General features: G+C 41.9%; 1 protein-coding gene across 1 annotated transcript in view; it reads left to right on the forward strand.

Moving 5' to 3' along the window:
- Positions 1–23,718, forward strand: part of LOC122561786 (uncharacterized) — an 80,081-nt gene that overhangs the window by 7,036 nt on the left and 49,327 nt on the right. The window contains exons 2-3 of the mRNA XM_043713946.2: positions 10,353–10,481; positions 22,775–22,864. Coding sequence (XP_043569881.1) covers positions 10,410–10,481; positions 22,775–22,864 — 162 coding nt within the window. The 5' untranslated portion in view covers positions 10,353–10,409. The remainder of the gene's footprint in view (positions 1–10,352; positions 10,482–22,774; positions 22,865–23,718) is intronic.

The raw sequence follows: 23,718 nt of genomic DNA on the forward strand, positions 1-23,718 counted from the left end.
TCAAGACCGTGTGCCTTTCCACTCAGAAGCTGCTTCACAGCCTACTGCACCTCTGGCTTTGATAAGGGGGCATTGAGGAAACATTCTTGGGGGGGTCACACCTGGGAGCTTCAGATCCTTGAAAAAGGACTCCATCTTGACGAGCCCCTCCTCACAACCCTCAGATTGGCATAATTCAGAGTAAACTCTCTGGAATGCCGCATTAATGTTTTGGAGTCACATGTTAGGTTCCCAGACCCTTCCCTAATCGATGTGATGGCTTGAGGGGCACTTTTTTTTTCCTTGGCAAGATACACTTTGTATTTGCCTGGTTTGTCACCATGCTCATACAACCTTTTGTTTTGCAAAAGTAAGCTCCTTCTTTGCTGTCTGCTTGAGCATGGAATTCAATGCAGACTGCAGCGCCATAATGCTCTACAGCTTGGCCAACGAGGGTCTGTCAAAATAACCTTGGCAACCTTCAATCGTGCTTCAAGGAGATGTTGCTTTTTGCCGCTCCCTATTGGTAGAGTAGGAGATAACTAACTCCCTCGGATAGACTTTGGCAGTTTCCCAAAGGACGGACGGGCTACTAGCCAAGCCTGAATTAACGTCTAGGAAAGCCTTAAAATTCCTTAGAAGTACTCCACAAATTTATTGTCCTTGACGATAAAGGGATCCATTCACCAGGCCCTCGGGGCTCACTATAGCATTCTTAATCTTAACCAACAGGTACACTGGAGTGTGATCGGAGATAGTAATATTACCAATCGTACAAGATACCACCAAGTCCAGGGTTGTCACGGGGGTCAGAAAAAAAAAAATCAATCCTGGTGACATCTGTCTGGATTGGAAAAACGTAAAATCCCTGCCTGTAGGGTGGAGACTCCTACAGAAGTCCACCAACCCTAACTCCACACAGATCCACTAATTGTTTTGTTTGTACAGAAGTATTGGGGGGGGCCTTTGGGTAACCTGTCTACTGTGGGATCCATAAGACAATCAAAATCTCCCTCTATATAATGATATGCCGGGACTCAAGACTGATCAATTTAGAGAAAGCGCCACCAGAAATTTGAGGGTATGGGTAGGAGGGCAATAAAAATTTAAAACACCATATTCTTCCCTGTTTATCAGAGCTTTGAAGATTACAAACCTTCTGTGTGTGTCTTTAACACACTCTAGTAACTTAAATGGGAGATTCCTCCAAACCAATATAGCCACTCCCCTACTTCTGGTATTAAAACATGAAAAGTAAACCCAATCAAAGGCATTCTGCTGTAGTTTCAAATGCTTCCTATCGTCTCGCAAGTACATCTCTTGTAATAAGGCAATATCCACCTTTTACTTTCTAAGGCTCAAAAGTACCTTCTTCCTCTTAATTGCTGAGTGACCCCCCTTAATTTTCCAGAGTACATCATTTAAATGAGTCATTAGCCATAACCTTCTGCAGTAACATTTAGAGTACAGAGAGGAGGAATTCGAATTACAAATTGCCAAGCCTTAGTGTTGCAAGGACCATTGAACATAAAAAAACTACATAAACTAAAGCCACTACAGTTAACAAACCTACAAAGCTATCAAAGATTGTCTACAACAAAAACCAAAAACAAGCCAACATATAAAACGCCAACAGGAGAACTCTCCCCTGCCCATAGGGGACATATACATATTCCAAAACCCAACTTTCCATCCCGCTGCCAATACTGCAGCCCAGGGTATAAACTGTCCGCGATTAGGCATCTAGCCATCCCAACCATTTTCTCTCCTAGCTAGAGCCGCACCACAGACACAAGCAGTAAAAAAAGGAAAATATACCATGGAATAACAATGTGAACAGAAATTTTGAAAAAAATAGATAAGTACCCCACCCATCCTCTGGTATAAGTTAACTTAGAAATTGAAAGTACACATCCCAAGCATAATTTAGACCAGAGTAGTACCAATTTTTTTTTTTAAAAAAAAGGAAAAGAAAGCCCCCATCAGACTTACACATTTTTTAAAAGAAAAAATTCTAAACATACCCAAACAACACTACTATTTATACATACTAAATTGTTCAGATTAGACTAATTTGTCCATAAGGTCTCTTGCTTTCTCCATGTCAAAGAGATGTACAAATCCATCTAAGGTGTTCCAAAGCATCACTAGATACCTCTGTGTACTGGGTCCCAAGCTCCCTCAGTCTTTTCTTGATGCCATCATAGGATTTTCTTTTCCGAATCACCACCTCAGAACAATCCTGGACGAATATGATCTTGGAGCCCTCGTAAACTAGGGCCTTTGAATCCTTCCCCTGGATTCTAGAAGCTTCCATGATTCTCTCTTTATCTGGATAGTGATGAACTTGCACCAAGATAGGTCACGGACAATGGTCCAGACCTGACTTCCGCGCCATGACCCGGTGAGCCCTCTCAATCTTCAAACCTCTCATTCTAGCCTCCAAGTTAAGGAATTTCGGCAACCAGTCCTCAATAAATTCCATTGGTCGCTCACATTCCTTACCCTCTGGCAGACTGATCCCAAGATTTTTTTTTTCTCTCCTGCCCCTGTTCTCAAGGTCATCAACTTGATCAAGCAATTTACGGACCTGTGTCTCCAGGGCCCTGATCCTATCTTTGGAGGAATCTGTATCAGCTTTACCACTGACTCTGCGTTCTACCTCATACATCCTTTTCTCAAGGTCTTTCAACTGCTGTTCATTCTTCTGCAGCATGATATGGATCGGGGCCAGCTTCACCTCTATATGCTTTCCCAATATCTTGAGATATTTCGCAAGCTCCTTTACCAGAACCTGGTAGGAAATAGTCAGTATTGTGCAGGCTGGGCCATTGGCCTAGCCTCAGACATACCTCCTCCCTCCTTCGGCATCCCTGAACGGCGAAAACTGAGGCAAGTTGCTCTGACAGTTTCCTGGGACTCCACGACCTTTCCAGAGTTCTAGGATATCGTGGTGGTCTGGGGTAAAACTTTGTCCTGCTTGCGATGCAGTGCGATCTTTCTATATCATCGCCATCTTGGATCCTCTGGAAACTCCATCTCTTCATGCATAACACTCTGCTCTTTGCAGTGAGAAAGAACATACATCACACAGCACCAGTTTCAACTGATCAAAATGGGTGACCACGGGAACCAAGATGGTGGCAAGCTTGGCAGCGCAAGCGGGACGAACTTCTAACCTGCCCAGACTGGGCCATTGTGATATCCTGGGACCTTGGAAAGGTCGTGGAGTGCCAAGAAATTGTGGAAAATCAACTTACCTGCATTTTCACCGTCCAGAAATGCCGAAGAAGGGAGGAGGAGCATCCGATTTCAGGTCAGCGGCCCAGTCTGCAGGATCCTTGGACTTTATTACCTACCAGGCCCTGGTGAAGGATCTCAGGAAATCTCGCAAGATGTTGGGTAAGCAGATAGAGGAGAAGCAGACCCTGATCTCTATCATGCTGCAGAAGCATGAACAGCAGCTGGGAGACCTGGAAAAAAGGACAGATGAGGTTGAACATAGAGTCACAGTGGTGGAAGCTGATACCTGTTCCTCCAAGGATAAATTATGCAGGCTTGTAATTTACGTGACCCAAGTGGATGATCTTGAACAGGGGCAGGAGAAAAAAATACTCCGATCATCGGTCTGCCAGAGAGTATGGAAGATGAGCGGCTGGAAGAATTTATTGAGGACTGGTTGCTGAAATTCCTTGCCTTTGTAGTGTGGACTGAGAGAGCTCATGGGTCATGGCACAGAGGTCAAGTCTGGGTCAACGTCCTCTCTTGGTGTGATTTCATCATTTATAATGTTAAGGAGAGAATTGTGGAAGCTCCCACAATCCAGGGGAAGGATCAGAAGGCCTTAATGTACAAGGGCTCTAAGATCACGTTCTTCCAGGACTTCTCAGCGACGGTGATCCAGAAAAGAAAATCCTAGGACAGTGTTAAGAAAAGACTGAGGGAGCTTGGGATCCAGTACTGAGGTATCCGGCAGTGCTCCGGTTCACCTTAGATGGATCCGTACACCCCTTTAACATGTCAGAGAAGGCAAGAGACTTTGTGGACAAATTAACTTAATCTGAATAATTCAATATGTACAAATAGTGGTGTTGTTTAGGTATGTCTTTTTTGTTTTTTTTTCTTTAAAGAAGAACAGAGGAAGTCTGGTTGGGGCTTTCATTCCTTTTTTTTTTGTTGGTAATAATCTGGTTTAAACCAATGTTTGGCAGTGGTTGCGATGTGTACTTTCAATTTCTAAGTTAAGTTATACCAAAGGATGGGTGGGGTATTTACCCCTTTTTTTTGTTGTGTTTTAAAAAGTTCTTTATTCACATTGCTATTCCATGGCGTATTTTCTTTTCTGCTTGTGTTTGCTAGGAGGAGGGAAAATGGTTGGGTGGCTAGATGCCTACTTATGGATAGTTTATACCCAGTTCAGGTATTTAAATGCAGTCTTGGCAGCGGGATGGGAAATTGGGTTTTTGGATGGGTAGTTGAGTTCCCCTATTCAGTGACATTGGTGCTTCATATGTTGGTTTTTTTTGGTTTTGTTGTACATAATCTTTGATAGGTTTGTTAACTGTAGTGGTTTTAGTTTATGTAGTTTGGATCATGTGATACTAAGGCTTGGCGATTTGTGGTTAGAGTTCCTCCGCCCTGGAACTTAAATTTTACTGCAGATGATGATAGCTAATGACTTGATTAAATTGTGTTCCTCTCGGACTCACTCACCAATTAAAAGGAAGAAGGTACTTTTGAGTCTTAGAAAGGAGAAGGTGAATATTGCTCTGTTACACAAGACGCTTGGATGATGGGGAGCAATTGAAACTACAGCAGAATGCTTTGAACGGGTTTACTTTTCATCTTTTAATACCAGAAAAAGGGGGATGACTCTATTGGTTCAGAGGAATCTCCCATTTAAGTTACTAAACTGGGAAGAATATGGTGTTTTAAATATTTATTGCTCTCTGGCCCATTTCCCCCCACCCCCCCCCAATCTTTGGTAGATGCGTTTTCTAAACTGATCAGTCTCTTGTCCTGGTAAATCATTATAGGGGGAGATTTTAACTCTCTGTCACGGATCCCACAGTAGACAGGTTGCACCCCCCCCCCCCCCCCCAAATCCTTTGTACAAACTAAATATTTAGTGGATCTGTGTGGAATTAGGGTTGGTGTACGTCTGGAGGCGTCTCCACTCAACAGGCAGGAATTTTACGTTTTTTCCAATCCACACGATGCCACACCAGGATTGTTTTTTTTTTCTGACCCCCGTGGCAATCCTGGACTTGGTGGCATCTTGTATGATTGGTAATATTACTATCGCTGATCATGCTCCAATTTTCCTGCTGATTAAGATTAAGGATGTTACAATGGGTTTGAGGCATTGGTGAATGGATCCCTTTATCCTCAAGGATAATAAGTTTGTGAAGTACTTCTCTCGGGAATTTCTGGCGTTCCTAGACATTAACTCCGGCTTGGTTAGTAGCCCATCCATCCTTTGGGAAACTGCCAAAGCCGATGCCAGGGGGTTAGTTATTTCCCAATCTGCCAGTAGGAAGAGGCAGAAGGGTGAGCAGCAACATTGCCTTGAAGCACGCTTACTTTGACAGGCCCTCATTGGTCAAGCTACAGAGGATTATGGTGCTGTGGTCTGCATTGAATTCCATGCTCTCTCAGATGGCAAAGAAGGAGCTTACTATTGCAAAGCAAAGGTTATATGAGCATGGTGACAGACCAGGCAAATACTTAGCATATCTTTCCAGAAAAAGGAGTGCCCCTCAAGCCATTATGGCGATTAGGGAAAGGTCTGGGAACCTAACATGCGATTCCAGAAAGATTATTGTGGCATTCCAGAGATTTTGCTGTTATACCAGTCTGAGGGTTGTGAGGAAGGGTGGGCCAAAATAGAGTATTTTTTCATGGATCTGGGGTTATGCCTGGGAGCCCCCGAACAAGAGTCTTTTCTCAATGCTCCCTTAACAGAGCAAGAGGTACAGGAAGTTGTTAAGCTGCTTCAGAGTGGAAACATGCCTGGTCCTGATGGATTTCCCAGTGAATTCTATAAGGAATTTATAAACATATTGTCAGACCCAATGCTCAACATGTTTAATGATTCATATAGCCATGATTGTCTCCTGCCATCTCTGAGCCAATATTTCGCTTATTCTTAGGGAAGGCCCATTTCACTCTTAAATTTGGACTTAAATCCTCTCTAAGACTCTTGTTAAGGCTGGAGTCTGTGTTACCTTCTACTGTTAGAGGACCAGACTAGCTTCATAAAGGGCTGCAGATCCTCCAATAATGTTAGGAGGCTGCTTAATGTAATTCAAGCATGTCAACAACAGTCAGTGCAGGGATTGGTGATTTCTCTCGATGCAGAGAAGCCATTTGTTGAGTTGAGTGGCCATACCTTTTCTATACTCCGAAACGATTTGGCTTGGGCGAAGCCTTAATAAGATGAGTAAAGGTTCTCTATGGTGGCCCTCTCGCTGCGGTCATCAATGGGGTGTGATCAAGCAATTTTAATGTTTTTAGGGGCAGCCAGCAAGGCTGTCCCCTTTCGCCATTGCTTTTTACATTGGTGATTGAACCATTGGCGGAGGCCATTTGTATCGATCCCAATATATCTGCTCCAGAAGTAGGGTCAAAATTACAGAAGATTTTGTTGTACACAGACAATGTCCTTTTTTTTTTGTTGTCAAATTCAGCAGTGTGTTTGGTGTTTTTATGGTGTATAAAATTAATCTTGCAAAATCAGAGGCTATGCCTATGAGTGGTCTTACGAAGGTGCTAGGTGTTGAGGGCAAATATTGATTCCCATTTAAGTGGTCACGGGGAAGGTTTTGTGCGTTTGGGTATATTCATTACTCCTGTTCTGGATCAGTTGTACAAAGCTAATTTTGTTCAATTATTTTACAAAATCAAACAAGACCTTCAAAGATGGGAGGTGCTTCCGGTCTCGTGGTTGGGTTGGATAATGCTTATTAAGGTGAATATTCTCCCTCGTTTGTTGTATCCTATACGGATGCTCCCCCGATCTTAAATCATCAAACATTTCAGGAGACTGAACTGCTGGTTTGGCTCTTTTATTTGACACCGTAAGCGTCCCCTCATTAAATTAGCTAAACTGCAATTGCCTCACAGATTGGGAGGAGTGGATCTCCTGGGCATTAAAAGCTACCATCTAAGCTCGTTGTTATTATCCTATGTGAGTGATTGGGCTTGTAAGGGCCATCTTTCAATATCGTTAGATATCAAAACCTCCCAGGCAAGGTGCCCCCTTACTAACTTGCTGTTTCTGGACAAAATGAGGACAGTTGGGGAATATTGCCATAACTCAATAGTTATAAGTACTGTTAAAGCACGGAGGGCAATTCAGCAGAAGGAAGGCAATGATGGTAAAGCATCTCTTACACCTATATTGGGTATGCTGGGTTTTCTATCGGAGATGATAGATTCAGGATTCAAATATTGTGTCTTGCATGGGTAATTTATTTGAGGGAGACACAATGCTGTACTTTGATCAGTTAGCATGGAAGTACGAGCTAGCTAACAGGTCCTGTTTCATTTTTTTTTCCCAAGTTAAGGATTTTATTCAACAAGAAACTACACTTTTGACTGACCCCTACAAATCTGACAGAGGAGGGTGCTCAGTGCTAAGAATGCATTTTCTGTTAGCACTTTATATCAGCAATTGGGGGGGGAGTGCCCCCTCAGATGAGTTCAATCAACTCTGCAGGTGTGGGGGAGAGAGATAGATATTGAGATCTCCTCAGAGGCATGGGAAGATATTTGGGGAAAATGCAAGAAAGATATCAATTTGAAATAGGACCCATGCTCTACAGTTGAAGAAATTCCACAGGGTCCACTTGACTCCGGACTGTTTGTCAAAGTTTAAACCAGGGGTATCTTCAACACACTCCAAGTGCAGGGTTGGTACGGGCACTCTTGCCCTTTTTGTCTCTGGTCCTGTGATAGGCTTCAAACATTCTGGAGCGCTGTGGCATGTGCAATGGAGGAGATTTTGAGTGTAAGAGTGGGGAAGGCCCCAATTTCTCCTCCTCTTGCCCTGCCCAGTGTGTTCCCTGAAGATATGCATAAGAAAAAATCTTTTCAACATCCTCACTTGCACAAGAAAGAATATCTTGCTAGGTTGGGTATCCGAAAACCACTTGGGCCTGTTAGGTTGGCGGTAGATTGTTAAGGACCATATCACGTTGGATTTTCTCAAGTATGGTACACCACAAGAATAAGAATTTCTATAAGACATGGCAGCTCTTTTTGGAATACCTGGACACGGATTTATCTGTCACACTAATAAGGGATTTTATATAACTGAAACAATTATGCTTTACGAGCCCAATATCCAGGGTGGAGCAACTGTGAAAGTGAGTGTCTTGTTTGGCTGAGTTGAGTTATTACTATTGATTAGTTTGTTGGTTATTGTTTATTTAATTTAAATAGTTGGGTTTTCAATATATATTTTTCTGTATATATTTATACATTTATATGAGGACAGGTTGGAGATTTTACATTTTTGTATTCTTTCTTTGTATTGTTTTGAATTGTCCTGTTTTGTATTTGTTGTAATATTAAAATCTATTTTTCAATAAAAGTATATTTTAAAAAACAGGTGACAGGCATTCAATGGTTCATTTCTCAGGACAATGTTCTGACCAGTCATAATCAGTGATAGGTGTTTTTTTTCTTCAATTTTAAATCAAACTGACAGATATCATTTAACAGGATCATCCTCCATGGCAACATCTATTAATCAGAGTTCACATGCCAATGAATCAGGCTTCTTCTGTCATACTGTATAAATGTTGGTACCCCTTTAAATCTGTATTCTTGTGACTTGTCTTCATGTGTACAAGATGAAAAATTTGACAAAATGTGCATTTTTGGCAATAATGGAGATATTCCATCCTTTGACATTCTGCTTCTTTTGGTGACATGTTCCCCATACTGGCTATGTAGAATCTCTTCCTGCCTACGTCTTAGAATCACAAATTGTTGTGGCGCAGAGGGAGACCACTTATCCTATTATGCCTGCACTGGTTATATTAGAATGCCAAGCTCCTGCCTTTATTCATGTTCTTGCACACGATTTCTATCCAAATGATCATCCATTACCTATTGAACGTGCACTCTTATTTGAATCTGCATTCGCCACATTTCCAGGCAGTGCATTCCAACTCTAAATATTTGAAAAAAGTCTGTTATGTGGCACTGGATCAAATTACATTCTGAAAATCTATGTATACCAGCTCTAACCTCATCAACCCTTCTGTTATCATCTTCAAAAAAGGCTCCAAGTTAGTTCAGCACAATTTCCCCTTCATGAACCCACTTTTTTTCCATGTGATTACTAATTCTATCCTGAATAATCTAGTAGTGTCCCCACCACCAAGTTAGACTACTGGTTTGTTAAATGCTGGGATTATCCTTTACAACCTGCCTCAAACAAAGTTGTATATTTGCAATTTTCTGACCCCCCACCCACCAGAGTCCAGGAAAGACTCCCACGACCTTAGCTTGTCCACTTTTCTAGGTGCTGCTCACTGACACCACTTACCTGCTCAAGAATGCAGTTAAGGTTTTATCAAGTCTAGAATGGAGCAGCAATATTGCCTAGTAATTTATGGGGAATTGGACAATACTGACTGCTTTTTGTTTCTGTTGAAATAATAATGACAACTGAATGTGATTCAGCTATTATTTCCTGAGCAATTTCTGGGCAATTTACCTTAATCTGTTATTGCTAAACTCCTTTGCTCAAAAACTGAGTTGTGTGATTATTCCCAGTTGCTAGTAATACTAGTAAAGTCAGATCCCAGAATAAAACCCTGGCTTGATAGATAATGGCCTTTTCATCTTGCAGTTAGGTTACCATGGGCATTTCAACACATTGTCCAGGCTGGCATATCAGTGCAAAACCTAGGGAATGTTGCACTTTTGGAGCTGCTGTCTTGTAGGTGGAAATGTTAAACCTGAGACCACAAGTTTCTACACAAACCATTGCACGGCTTAAAGAACTAATAAGTTATATTGGTGCTCTGACTAATACCAGTTTTTTTTAAAAAAAGCTGTCTAATCATGTGTCTCATTACTGTTTCTAGTCCCTTGCAGTACTCAAACAGGTTTCTGCATTTCCTCACAAAAACTGTCTTTACGCTTTATAAAAATAACTTAATGGCTGTAAAGCAGTTTTGGGACGTGCTAGATTATGAAAGGTGCAATTCCAATGTAAGTCAGTCTTTATCTCCCTTATATTAAGATGTATCTCAATGTCATGATGGTACAAATGTTTCCTTTTCAGCTTTATTCTTCCAGTTGAAATGATGTGAAAATAAGCCCTAAAATAAGACAATTAATTTGGATTATCACAGGCAAAGCCAAATGGGCATCTCAGTACTCAGTCCTTCCACGCCACTTTTTCAGACAAAATGATGCACAGAGAAACAGACAGGAGCAACGTGGTCAAGAAGTTTTCCAGTCTCTCTAAACTTTCTAACCTGGTGAGTGTTTAATAGACCTCTTTTTACTCCCAGACACATAGCAAGTGGTTTCCAAGAGAGATATTTTCTCCCTCCAACTTCTTCACTCCTGTCCTGATGATGAATTAGTGTTGAAATATGATTTCATGCATATTGGCAGGCATGCAATATTTTGTTCATGTGGGCATTCTTCATGTGTGAATCTAACAATGAGTCTTGATTATTAGACTGAGTAGGTGTGCCACAGCTGTTTCTCATGACTGTTCATCAAGAATTACAAAATGTTGATGTAGTCAAGAGTGTGGTGCTGGAAAAGTGCAGCAGGTCAGGCAGCATCTGAGGAGCAGGAAAATCGACCATTCGGGCAAAAGCCCTTCATCAGGAATTGGGCTTTTGCCCAAAATGTTGATTTTATTTTTTAAAAATTTTTTTCCCCTGCACCTTGGATGCTGCCTGACCTGCTGCGCTTTTCCAGCACCTCACTCTTGACTCTAATCTCCAGCATCTGCAGTACTCACTTTCACCAAAGTGTTGATGTACTCCATTCTTGTGCCTGAGCTGAACCAGACTGTTTACAACTTTGATCCCATTTTTGATCCTGAAATCAACTACATATCCATGCTATCACTATGCCTATTTTTATTCGTAGACCATCTTTTATAACCAATGAGAATATGCACTGCCCTTCTCTCTATTCACTTCTCCACTGGACTGCAACATAAATGTGGTTGTTATTTTTGGTTTCTGATTGAACTAATGGTATGCTTCTATCAAAGGTTTCTTTTTAATAAATAAAATTAAATAAAATTTTATATAACAAACCTATTCAATTAGGATAAAATGGTTAACCTACTTATTTATGTTTTCATATTAAAACTATTTGTTTCTCAAAGTAATCTGTAGTACACAAACCCATTTGATTAGTTCGTCTTGGTTCTGGAAGACAAAAAGAATAAGATATGTTCAGATGGCTATTTAAAAGGGTAAAAACAATATTTGCAGATGCTGGAAAAGCACAGCAGTTCAGGCAGCATCCGAGGAGCAGGAAAATCGACGTTTTGGGCAAAAGCCCTTCATCAGGAATACAGGCAGAGTGCCTGAATGATGGATATCTCTCCACCATTCAGGCACTCTGCCTATATTCCTGATGAAGGGCTTTTGCCCAAAACGTCGATTTTCCTGCTTCCCGGATGCTGCCTGAAATGCTGTGCTTTTCCAGCGCCACTCTACTCCAGATGGCTATTTGGATTTGGTGTATATATAGATCTGTATCACTAAACATGGGTAGCTGACTCAGGTTTTGGCTCCGAGCATTCCTGATGAAGGGCTTTTGGCCGAAATGTTGATTCTCCTGCTCATTGGATGCTGCCTGACCTGCTGTGCTTCTCCAGCACTACACTCTCGACTCAGATTTTAGCTGACACAGCTTGCTCAGGAGATATGGCATTGAAGTATTCCAGACATTCTTCAGGAGAGCAATCGGGTTTAAAACTGAGTTCATACCTCTTATTTCTGAAATCTTTTTGTTATCAGCGGAGCAGCTTCTTCTGAAGCAGGCTTTCCCCAACTGAAAACCTAAACAATCTCTCACCCTGCAAAACACTGTCTTCACAGAATAGTCATAAACTTCAGCTGTAACAATAGATACTTTTCCTGAAGTGAGTTCAAGCAAAATATCAGTATTTCCCTAAAGGCATGGTATACATTACATTAAAATGTTTCAGCCCAGTGTTTTGTTTTCCACTGCTGAGTATCTCTGTGATTTCGCTTTCTGAAAAAGTATTCCACGAGCTTCTTTGTCTAACCAATCAAGTCATTAGTATCAATTACTACTACTTTTAAAGGATTGGTGAAATTAGGGACAGCTAACACTGATTCATTGACTAAGATTGTTTTCAGTTTCTCAAAAGATGCCTGGCATTCTCCTGACTATACTATATTTGCTTTCCTTTGGAGCAAATTTGTCTGTGGTGCATCTCTTTGCCAATTCTCACTATTGTATTCGTCCTACACGATCCTTACCACTTGACATGCCTGCACTTTCTAATCCTCCTTGTCACAGTAGTATTGCTTCAACATATTGATGTGACACAGCCACCTATTTTTTCAGCAATATAGGATGTCAGGCAAATAACTTACTGCACCAATTCTTTTGAATGCCCTTGTGGACCACTGAATTGTTTTCAGTGGTTCACCTTGTTAAGGCAATGATACTAACATCTATTCCCTGGTTGAAATATTTGGGATTAAGCATGCATATCTGTCCATTTCTTCATGAAATTATTTGCATTTCTCTAATGTGTACTTGAGCTTACCTTATCTATGAGCGGTTCCTGGGACACATCCATACTTTAATATGGAGGTTTTGCCCTTCTGTCCTAAAACCATTTCTTTTGACTTATTTCAGAGGACATCTTATTACATGTCCATAAACTAATTGGAAAAAAATCAAAAACCCAGTAGACTTATTAGATGGATCGTGACTGGTAAACAGCAGGAATTCCATTTCTTTGTCAAATTTTAAATTATAAGAATTAAGCTCTACCAAGACCAGTCTAAGTTGTGTAGGAATTAGCGGACTGTGCTCATCAGGTACCCGTTGTTTCTGAATGCTTTGTACAGGTGTTTTTCCTCCGCTTCTGTTAGTTCCTGGGTGCTGTAATCTGTTGTGGCTCGTTTAAATAATGTCCAGATGTAGCTTCGTTTGTGCAAGTTGAGATGATTGTTCCTGTAGTTGAGTATCTGGACATTTTATTTAAACAAACCACAGCACGCTGCACTATCCAGGCCCTAAGCAAAGCAGAGGAAAAACACCAGGAACAACAGGTACCAAATAAGCGTAGTCTGTCATTTCCTACACAACAGACCTAAACAAGAAGACACAACTTGCCCAGAAACTCTAGCTGCCTTGCCATACATTAAAGACATCTCTGAGATGACGACCAGATTACTCCAGACTCTAGGCATCATGGTAGCCCACAAACCTACCATCACACTGAAATAGCTCCTGATGAATTTAAAGGTCCCTGTACCAACAATCAACAGAATGAGCGTCATATACAAAATCAGAGTGTGGTTCTGGAAAAGCAGTCGGTCAGGCAGCATCTGAGGAGTAGGAGAATTGACATTTTGAGGACCCTCCAACCACGCAGGATTCATTTTTACTCTAATCTCTAGCATTTGCAGTGCTCATTCTCTCCCAGTTGATTATAGCCTTACTGCAAAGCCTCTTCCAAGGATGCTTTCCTGGATCCCCTGTGGTGGGAGGGTCCTCCACATCGATTCTCCTACTGCTCAGATGCAGCCTGACCAGCTGTGCTTTTCCAGCACCACACTCTTCGACTATGATGTCCAGCATCTGCAGTGCTCACTTTCTCCCAGTCATGTATGAAATACCCTACAAGGACTTCAGCAACCATTACATTGGACAGACGGGTAGGAAAGTAGCCACCAGGATACATGAGCACCAACATACAAGACATGACCAGCTATCACTCGTATCCATACACCGACGAAGAAGGACACCAATTCGACTGGGAAAATACATACATCCCCGGACAGGCTAAACAAAGACATGCACAGAAATTCCTAGAGACCTGACGTTCAAATTCCTAGAGACCTGAACTCCACTAACAAACGTCGATTTGGATCCCGTTTACCAACCTCTCAGAAAAAGAACTGGAAATGATATCACCCGTCACAACAGACAGACCAAGACAGATAAATAGCAAGTGGGACAGAAAATGAGCACTTCATCAGAGGCTCACTGATGACGTTAACTAGCATGGTGACAAAATGTCCGAGAACAAATCTATCAGCTCAGTGAGCAAACTTACAACCTGATCAACAAATCTTCTCCAAAATCCCATTCATCTTTTTAGTTAACTTTTGAAAATTATATCTGACATATGAATTTCCAAATCATCTCCCTGCTTCAAAAACTTCTTCCTGTTTAATTCTTTGTACCTGAGATTTATTCACAACATACACAGGAGGCATTCCAACGTGTTTCTCTTGTAACAATTAAGTTTGTTTACCTTTTCTGGTTGTTTCACCAGCCTTGGTAAGATCAATATTCTTGAACCTGCTAGACCATTTCCCAAAAGTAAATTCCTTTCAAATGAAATTGTTTGACTACTCCAACTTCTCCAATTATCAAGTCACTCTTTAACCAATTCTTTGCAATGATGCTGGTTTGTAACCTCCATTTTTATCTCCAATTAATATTTATTAACCCATCTTTGTTAATATCAGCAGCCAGCATCAATGACTGGTATTTGCTCCGATGTCTCCTAGTATCTTTATTGGATTATGTCCAAGATTTGAAGCAGAAGGAAATACCACCTTCTACGATAAATATCCTGTGACCTAATTCTACATGTTAGTAATTGGAAAAGAATCTTCATGACTATCCTGAGCCGTCATTCCCCTCTTAGTACATTCTAAGGAAACCGTTTTCTTTGTACTACTGCAGTTTTAATACCTGTATCCTTTCCCAATGCCCCTTTAAAAAAAGGTTTTTTGGGCATTACTACTATTGCAATGGATCTCCTATTTAAGCTGTGAGGGATTTCCATATGACCATCTCCACATCTGTAATTGTCTGTGAGATATCATTGGCATATGCAAGAACTGCTTTTTTGAGCCTGAATACTTGTCTAGATAAGGTTACGAATTTGCTGGAATGCTATTTATGAATTCTTCCATGATCATAATTTCCCTTACATTCTCAAAATCTTTCTGTAGCTTAAATGATCTAACTCACTGGTCACAGTGCATTTTTCCTCTTGCAAATTTGACAAATATCTGATTTAGATTTCTTTCTTGAAATCTTAAAATTTAGTTGATCAGTTTCAGGGTCACTGTCTTAAGCATTGAGTATTGCCTCTTTGACAGTTTCATATCTTGTATATTGTTTTTCTGACAAACTGGCATTGACTGTCTTAGCTGTTCCTGTCAAAACACCCTTAACATTGATGTTCAAGTCTCTTTCGGTGACTTCATCTGTTCAGCAACCTCTGTAAATAAGGCACTATACTTTTTGATGACTCCTTCGGTAAATTTAAACTAATTGTACATTCTTAAGTCATATCCTTTATTGGAATCAGAGTCATCTTGTAAACTACCACCTCCTCCTTTCGTCTTTACTGTAACTTTTCCTTTGGACAACTCGTTCTCTAGTTTCTCTGTCTTTGGAGATCAAGTTTATTTTTAATTCCTGTCTTTTTCCTCACTTTTCATCTTCCGCTGGTTTTCCTCCCTTCTCATTTAAGTTTCTTTGCTCTGTATCCCTCTCCATTACATTTTTCCTTTATCTACACGGTCCACTAGTCTTGGTTTTTCTTTTAACTTGTTTTTTTTCATTTCTAACTGCATCTTAGCTAATTTCAGCATTGACACCCCAATTTAGGTTGCCTTTCTTCCAGTTCTGAATGCTGAATAATTACTTGAAGTATTTTATCCTTAAGATCAAGGCTTTTACTTCTACCCTCCTTTTAGCTGCTAACTGTATCTCAGTTCAGCTATGGTCAAAGATTTCAAACAATCCTCTGTTATATCTTCCATTCCAGAAAGCTCTTAGCAACACTCACATCCATAGACAAATTTAGTACAGTAAACTTCACCACACCATAGTTGTTCTTTGTCCAGAATCATCATATAGCTTTGTGGATCATATCTGGTTTGTGGCTGCTTTTAACAAGGTAGTCTTTTATTGAAACAAAAGCGCACAATGCTGCAGATTTGGTTTTAATAATAAAATAGAAGTATATTAAGAAAAATAAATGAAAATAAAATAGAATAAGCCATACTATTACATTATAATACAAGTGAAAAGATTTCAAAACGTGGTAAAATACAGTCCCACTAATCTCAACTAATCCTTAACAGTACTCACCCCACACTGAATTTCTTTTTCGACCAGATCTATTGGGTTAATTTAACTGTGGCTTCAGTTTCCCATTTTAAGAATATCACAGCCCCTTCCAGATGTTTCCTTACAGCTGAGCTTATACTTTTTCAGCTTCAAATAAACTCTTCATGATTTTAACCACACTCTTCTGATTTGGAACTTTTTTCAAACTAACTCCTTACATTGAAGCAAGTTATTTGTTAACAGTTCTAAGCAATCTACTTTTTCAGGAGCAACTGTCTTACATATCCAGTTTCAGCTAACACTTCTGCAAATCAAAACAAAAAGGGCATTCTTCAAATGAACTGTATTTTTCTGAAGCAGATTGGGGGAAAAAAAAAAGTCCAGATCCATTTGTCTCATGCGCAGCTGATGCTTATGAAAACAAGACCCCATTACTCTCCAGGCACTGTGTTTCATACTGTGTTTTAAAAGTATTATGTTGTGGTGTCAGAGGTGTTTTTAAGATGGTGATATTAAACCATATCTGTACTCCTGTACAGTGTAAATGACTCTTCAACACTCTTTTGAAGAGGAACAAAGAAGTTATTTGTGGTGTTCTGAGCAATATTTATCCCTGATCAAATGTTATTAAGAGAGATTCTGATCATTATCGCGTTGCAAAGTGTAGAATCATGTTGTGCCTAATGGGTTTTTGTCTTTCCTACATTGTGGAGCTGTTGACAGAAATTTGAATACAGGACTGAATACAGGATCGGTCCTGGGGACTGGAGGATTGTAAATGTGAGATGGAAATGTGTTGCTGGAAATGCGCAGCAGGTCAGGCAGCATCTAGGGAACAGGAGAATCGATGTTTTGGGCATTAGCCCTTCTTCAGGAAAGGGCCAAACGCCAGCTCGCAGATACCTCCTCCTACTGCCCCCTTGACCATGACCCCACCCCCCACCACCAAACCATCATCCCCCAGACCGTCCATAACCTCATCACCTCGGGGGATCTCCCATCCACCGCCTCCAACCTCATAGTCCCACAACCCCGCACCTCCCGCTTCTACCTCCTGCCCAAAATCCACAAACCTGACTGCCCCGGCCGACCCATTGTCTCCGCCTGCTCCTGCCCCACCGAACTCATCTCCGCATACTTTGACACCGTCCTGTCCCCCTTAGTCCAAGAACTCCCCACCTACGTTCGGGACACCACCCATGCCCTCCACCTGCTCCATGATTTTCGCTTCCCCGGTCCCCAACGCCTTATTTTCACCATGGACATCCAGTCCCTGTACACCTCCATCCCCCATCACGAAGGACTCAAAGCCCTCCGCTTCTTTCTTTCCCGCCGTACCAACCAGTACCCTTCCACAGACACCCTCCTTCGACTGACTGAACTGGTCCTCACCCTGAACAACTTCTCTTTCCAATCCTATGCAGACCTCACTTTCTCCTCAAAGATTGTAAATGTGATGCCATTGTTTAAGAAATGGGACAATGGATAACCCATGAAACTACAGACCTGTCGGCTTGATATCAATAGTGGGAAAACTGGTGGAGGTCATAATATAGGGTGAGAGAAATATGTATTTATGAAAAGTTAATTCTCGACAGTCAACATAGCTTTGTCAAGGGTAGGTCATGTCTGAGGTGGCACAGGCTGTGGATGTTGTATATTTAGACTTTTAGAAAGCATTTGATATGGTGCCATTAGGCAGGTTGGTTAGCAAATACGAAATACTTTGGATTGATGGGTCCTTGGTAGAATGGATTACAAATTGGGTAAAAGGTAGGAAACAATAGGTATAGATAGGCATTTCTCAGACTGGAAATGATTTGAAAGTGGTGTTCCCCAGGGATTGATGTTGGGAACTTTGGTTTTTCTGATTTTATATAAATGATTTGGAGATGGGTGTTAAGGGCAAAATCTCTACTTTTACAGATGATACTAAGCTAGGGAGAATAGTGAATTGTGAAGATGTAGCTGAGTGACTTAAATGGACATTGACAAGATGGCCAAATAGGCAGATACCTGGCAAATGAATTTCAATGCAGAGAAATAAGGTAATACATTTGATAGAATGTGGACAGACAGGCTCAACGATGCAACTTTGAGGGGCGTACAGAAACAGAGGGACTTTAAGGTTCAATTGCATAATTTTCTGAAGGCAGCCAGGCCAATTGAAACATTTGTTTAAAAGGCTTACAGAATCCTTGGCTTTATAAATCGAGGAGAAAGTGAGGTCTGCAGATGCTGGAGATCAGAGCTGGAAATGTGTTGCTGGAAAGGCGCAGCAGGTCAGGCAGCATCCAGGGAACAGGAGAATCGACGTTTCGGGCATAAGCCCTTCTTCAGGAATGAGGAAAGTTTGTCCAGCAGGCTAAGATAAAAGGTAGGGAGGAGGGACTAGGGGGAGGGGCGTCGGAAATGTGATAGGTGGAAAGAGGTCAAGGTGAGGGTGATAGGTCAGACTGGGGTGGGGGCGGAGAGGTCGGGAAGAAGATTGCAGGTTAGGAAGGCGGTGCTGAATTCGATGGATTTCACCAGTTTCCTCATTTCCCCTCCCCCCACCCTGTCTCAGTCAAATCCGAGTTCATCCCTTGTGGTTGGAGGGTTCCTAGGCGGAAGATGAGGCGTTCTTCCTCCAACTGTCATTTTGTTGTGGTCTGACGATGGAGGAGTCCAAAGACCTGCATATCCTTGGTGGAGTGGGAGGGGGAATTGAAATGCTGATTGGGTGGTTGGGTTGGTTGGTCCGGGTGTTCTCTGAAACGCTCCGCAAGTAGCCGGCCTGTCTCCCCAATATAGAGGAGGCCACATCGGGTGCAGAGGATGCAATAGATGATGTGTGTGGAGGTGCAGGTGAATCTGTGGCAGATATGGAAGTTTCCTTTGGGGCCTTAGAGGGAGGTAAGGGGGGAGGTCTGGGCGCAAGTCTTGCACCTCCTGCGGTTGCAGGGGAAGGTGCCGGGCGTGGAGTTTGGGTTGGTGGGGGTTGTGGATCTGACGAGGGAGTCACGGAGGGAGTGGTCTTTACGGAATGCTGATATGGGAGGGGAGGGAAATATATCCTTGGTGGTGGGGTCCGTTTGGAGGTAGCGGAAATGACGGCGGATGATGCGCTGTACATGGAGATTGGTGGGGTGGTAGGTGAGGACCAGTGGGGTTCTGTCCTGGTGGCGGTTGGAGGGGCGGGGCTCAAGGGCAGAGGAGCGGGAAGTGGAAGAGATGCGGTGGAGGGCATCGTCGACCACGTCGGGGGGGAAATTACGGTCCTTGAAGAAGGAGGCCATCTGGGTTGTGCGTTTTTGGAACTGGTCCTCCTGGGAGCAGATGCGGCAGAGTCGAAGGAATTGGGAGAATGGGATGGCGTTTTTACAGGGGGCAGGATGGGAGGAGGTGTAGTCCAGGTAGCTGTGGGAGTCGGTCGGTTTGTAGTAGATGTCCGTGTTGATTCGGTCGCCTGAGATAGAAATAGAAAGGTCGAGGAAGGGGAGGGAGGAATCTGAGACTGTCCAGGTGAATTTGAGGTCGGGGTGGAAGGTGTTGGTGAAGGTGATGAACTGTTCAACCTCCTCGTGGGAGCACGAGGCGGCGCCGATACAGTCATCGATGTAGCGGAGGAAAAGGTGGGGGGTGGGGCCAGTGTAGTTGCGGAAGATGGATTGTTCCACATATCCTACGAAGAGGCAGGCATAGCTGGGGCCCATGCGGGTGCCCATGGCTACTCCTTTCGTTTGGAGGAAGTGGGAGGATTGGAAAGAGAAGTTGTTCAGGGTGAGGACCAGTTCAGTCAATCGAAGGAGGGTGTCAGTGGAAGGGTACTGGTCGGTACGGCGGGAAAGAAAGAAGCGGAGGGCTTTGAGTCCTTCGTGATGGGGGATGGAGGTGTACAGGGACTGGATGTCCATGGTGAAAATAAGGCGTTGGGGACCGGGGAAGCGAAAATCATGGAGCAGGTGGAGGGCATGGGTGGTGTCCCGAACGTAGGTGGGGAGTTCTTGGACTAAGGGGGACAGGACGGTGTCAAGGTATGCGGAGATGAGTTCGGTGGGGCAGGAGCAGGCGGAGACAATGGGTCGGCCGGGGCAGTCAGGTTTGTGGATTTTGGGCAGGAGGTAGAAGCGGGAGGTGCGGGGTTGTGGGACTATGAGGTTGGAGGCGGTGGATGGGAGATCCCCCGAGGTGATGAGGTTATGGACGGTCTGGGAGATGATGGTTTGGTGGTGGGGGGTGGGGTCATGGTCAAGGGGGCAGTAGGAGGAGGTATCTGCGAGCTGGCGTTTGGCCTCAGCGGTGTAGAGGTCGGTGCGCCAAACTACTACCGCGCCTCCCTTGTCTGCTGGTTTGATAGTGAGGTTGGGGTTGCAACGGAGTGAGTGGAGGGCTGCGCGTAAATCGAGGCATGAAGTATAAAAGCACCTTTGCTCTACAAATCATTGGTTAGATCAGATTTGGAATATTGTTTTCAGTTCTGGGTACCTTAAAGAAGGATGCTGAAGCCTTGGAGAGAATATAAAGGAGATTTATTAGAATGATAGCAGGAATGAAAAATTTTAAATAAAAGGAAAGATGAGAGAACTTGGCCTCATTCTCCTTGGAGCAGAGAAGATAGAGAGGTGAACTTATTGAGGTGTTCAAGGTTATGAACAATCTACTAGTTGTTATGCTGAGGTAACCAGGGGTCATAATTCAAGATTGTCTGCAAGATATCTAGGAATGAGACAAATGGTGGAGGTGGATTCCATAGGAGGTTTCAAAAGATAGCTGGATATAAATTTGAAGTATTCTTATACCCTACTAGTCACCACCTTCTACAATGAAAAAGACTGATGTATTTCTATTCTGTTTCCTCTCTGATAAACAGTTCTGAATCAATGCTGGTACATTACCCCAAATCCCAAGTGCTTTGATTTTGCACACTAACCTTTTCGGTGGGACTTTATTACAAGCTTTCTGAAAGTCGTTGAAAACTTAATTGTTTTTTAAGTTCCGTAATTATTTACTTGCCAACTGCATGGAACTTCCTGCTTACGTTCAATCCCATCCTGGTGACACCTGAAGGAGCATGCTGATGACAAGATCCTGATTGGCTATCACTGCTTGGGGGTTTACTTCCCCATACACATGTAAGCTCACCTTTCTTAACTGTGAAAACTCTTCTCAATTTGCAACTAGTCCCACAAGTTCAAACTGGTGCATGGACAATTCTGGCAACTTTTTAGATCTCTAACTTGTAGAAGGGCCAGATGAATAAAGCTAACAGTGAAAGTGGATTCACTGCTTATTGGTCATTACTTGGATGCTATTTTGCCTCTGTATTTTGGTACAGTTCAAGAGTGCCTCTGTTCACAACCTTTCACCCTTTTTTAAAAATGTTGTGGGAAGCCCATTATGAAGAATGAGATTTATGCTTCCAGATTCTTTGATCGTTTTCAAGAAATCCTATGTTGACATTGCAAAATAAAGACTCCGCCTCACCAATTTGCTTAAGTTACAGACGGTACCAGGTTGCGAATGGGTTCCGTCTGGAGTCTGTTTGCAAGTCAATTTCTACATTGGTAGAACACAATACTGAATACTGAATCAGCTGTTTGTAAGCACAGGGAATGTTCTTGCAATCCCATGCAGCAGTGTGATTGTATTCCTAAATCAGACATTCATAAATCAGGTGCTTTATTTGATGAAATTGTAGATCATGGAACATAGAACATGTCATGTTTGAGGTACAGGGTCTAATTATACCGAGCCAGAAGAGATCAAAAAACGAATTTGTTAAATTGCTTTGACAGCGTGAATAGAAAAACACTAAAGCCTCTAATTAGAGCAATTAGTCATGAGCAGTCATCAATTAAAGTTGTAACTGAGAATGTAAACAAAATGTTAGAAATTTCTTTAAGTAAATGATTTTCCAGTGGAAGGTTAGATTAAAGTAGGCTTTCAAATATTTATTCAGCTTCTATTTTAGAAAAGACAGAGGAAAACACAAGGCTCTGGGCGACTAAACAGGACAATAGAATGTTTCGTAAAGACAATGCACAAATAATGGGCTGAATGACTCCCATGCTGTAAACTTCAGTGGTTTTGAGTTACGCTAGTTTCCTAGAACTTTTCCTACTTGCTTGAGGGACATGAATATTCCAGAGCTTTCCCTAGATTGGACTCTGAACAACATACTGTGAATACAAAATACTTTTACATATCTCAAATTTATTGTGACTTAGTGGATCCTTATCCCTGCATTCTGTTGGCATAAATCTGATGTTTAGGCAGAAGTGGGTACTGCAGATGCTAGAGATTAGAGTCAAGATTAGAGTGGTGCTGGAAAAGCACAGCGGGTCAGGCAGCATCCAAGGAGCAGGAAAATCGACTTTTCGGGCAAAAACCCTTAATCAGGAATCTGATATTTGTCAGTTTTGGATAAATATTTAAACTTTTTTTGCTTCCACACAAGGATAGTGAAAATGAAAGTAGTTCATTGGATAGTCGAGTTTCCAGCAAGCAAAACACATTGCCGATAAATGATAAAAACTCTGAACTCCAGGTATGGAAAATTCAAATGCTAATGATTAATATTGTTATTTCTGTAGCACTTCTTCTTTGACTGACTGCTTTTGACACTTTTTATTCATTATAACTCTTCAGCAGTTGGGTACAAATTAAACAACATGCATTTGTATAGCATTTTCACAATTTCAGGATACCCCAAAGCATTTCACAATGGTTGGATATTGTGAAGAGTAACCAAAAAACAATGGATAAAGTATATGCTGCTGTATATACATCAAGGATTTGTAAATGGCAGTGAGACAAACCTGTTTCAGTTGGGTAAATCGTAGGATGAATATTGGCTAGGGAAATATTATTAACTTGTGCTGTGGGATTATATGCACCATCATGAGCCAGTTAAGGCCTCTGTTTAATATCTCATCTGGAAGACCCCATCAATAATAGCACACACTTCTGCTGTATGAAGTATTGACCAGTTTATTAATCTGGAGTAGGGCTAAATCATTTATTGATTCAAAGAAATGGCAGCTGACATTTTGTTTCACTATCAGTAGGAGACACTTAGTGCTAATTTGTAGTGTAATATGTTTTAAAAATAATTTTGTAGTTATTTCTTAGAACTAGATTTAAAATCAGGCTGTTACAATTGAATTAATCTAGGTATGAGAATTTGCTGCAAAATAAACTTGAGCAATTTTTATTTTATTTATTTTGTGGGATGTCTGTGTTGCTGGCTGACCAGCATCTATTGCTCATCCTGAACTGCCCTTGAGAAGGCAGTAGTGAGCTTCCTTCTTGAACTGCTGCAGTCCATCTGCTGTAGGTTAACTCAAAATACAGTTAAGGAGGCAATTCCAGGATTTTGACCCCGTGACAATGAAGGAACGG

This window comes from Chiloscyllium plagiosum, unplaced genomic scaffold (assembly GCF_037043375.1).
Source record: "Chiloscyllium plagiosum isolate Xiang-an unplaced genomic scaffold, Cpla_swu_hap1 HiC_scaffold_23, whole genome shotgun sequence".
In the NCBI taxonomy this organism is placed as follows: Eukaryota; Metazoa; Chordata; class Chondrichthyes; order Orectolobiformes; family Hemiscylliidae; genus Chiloscyllium; species Chiloscyllium plagiosum.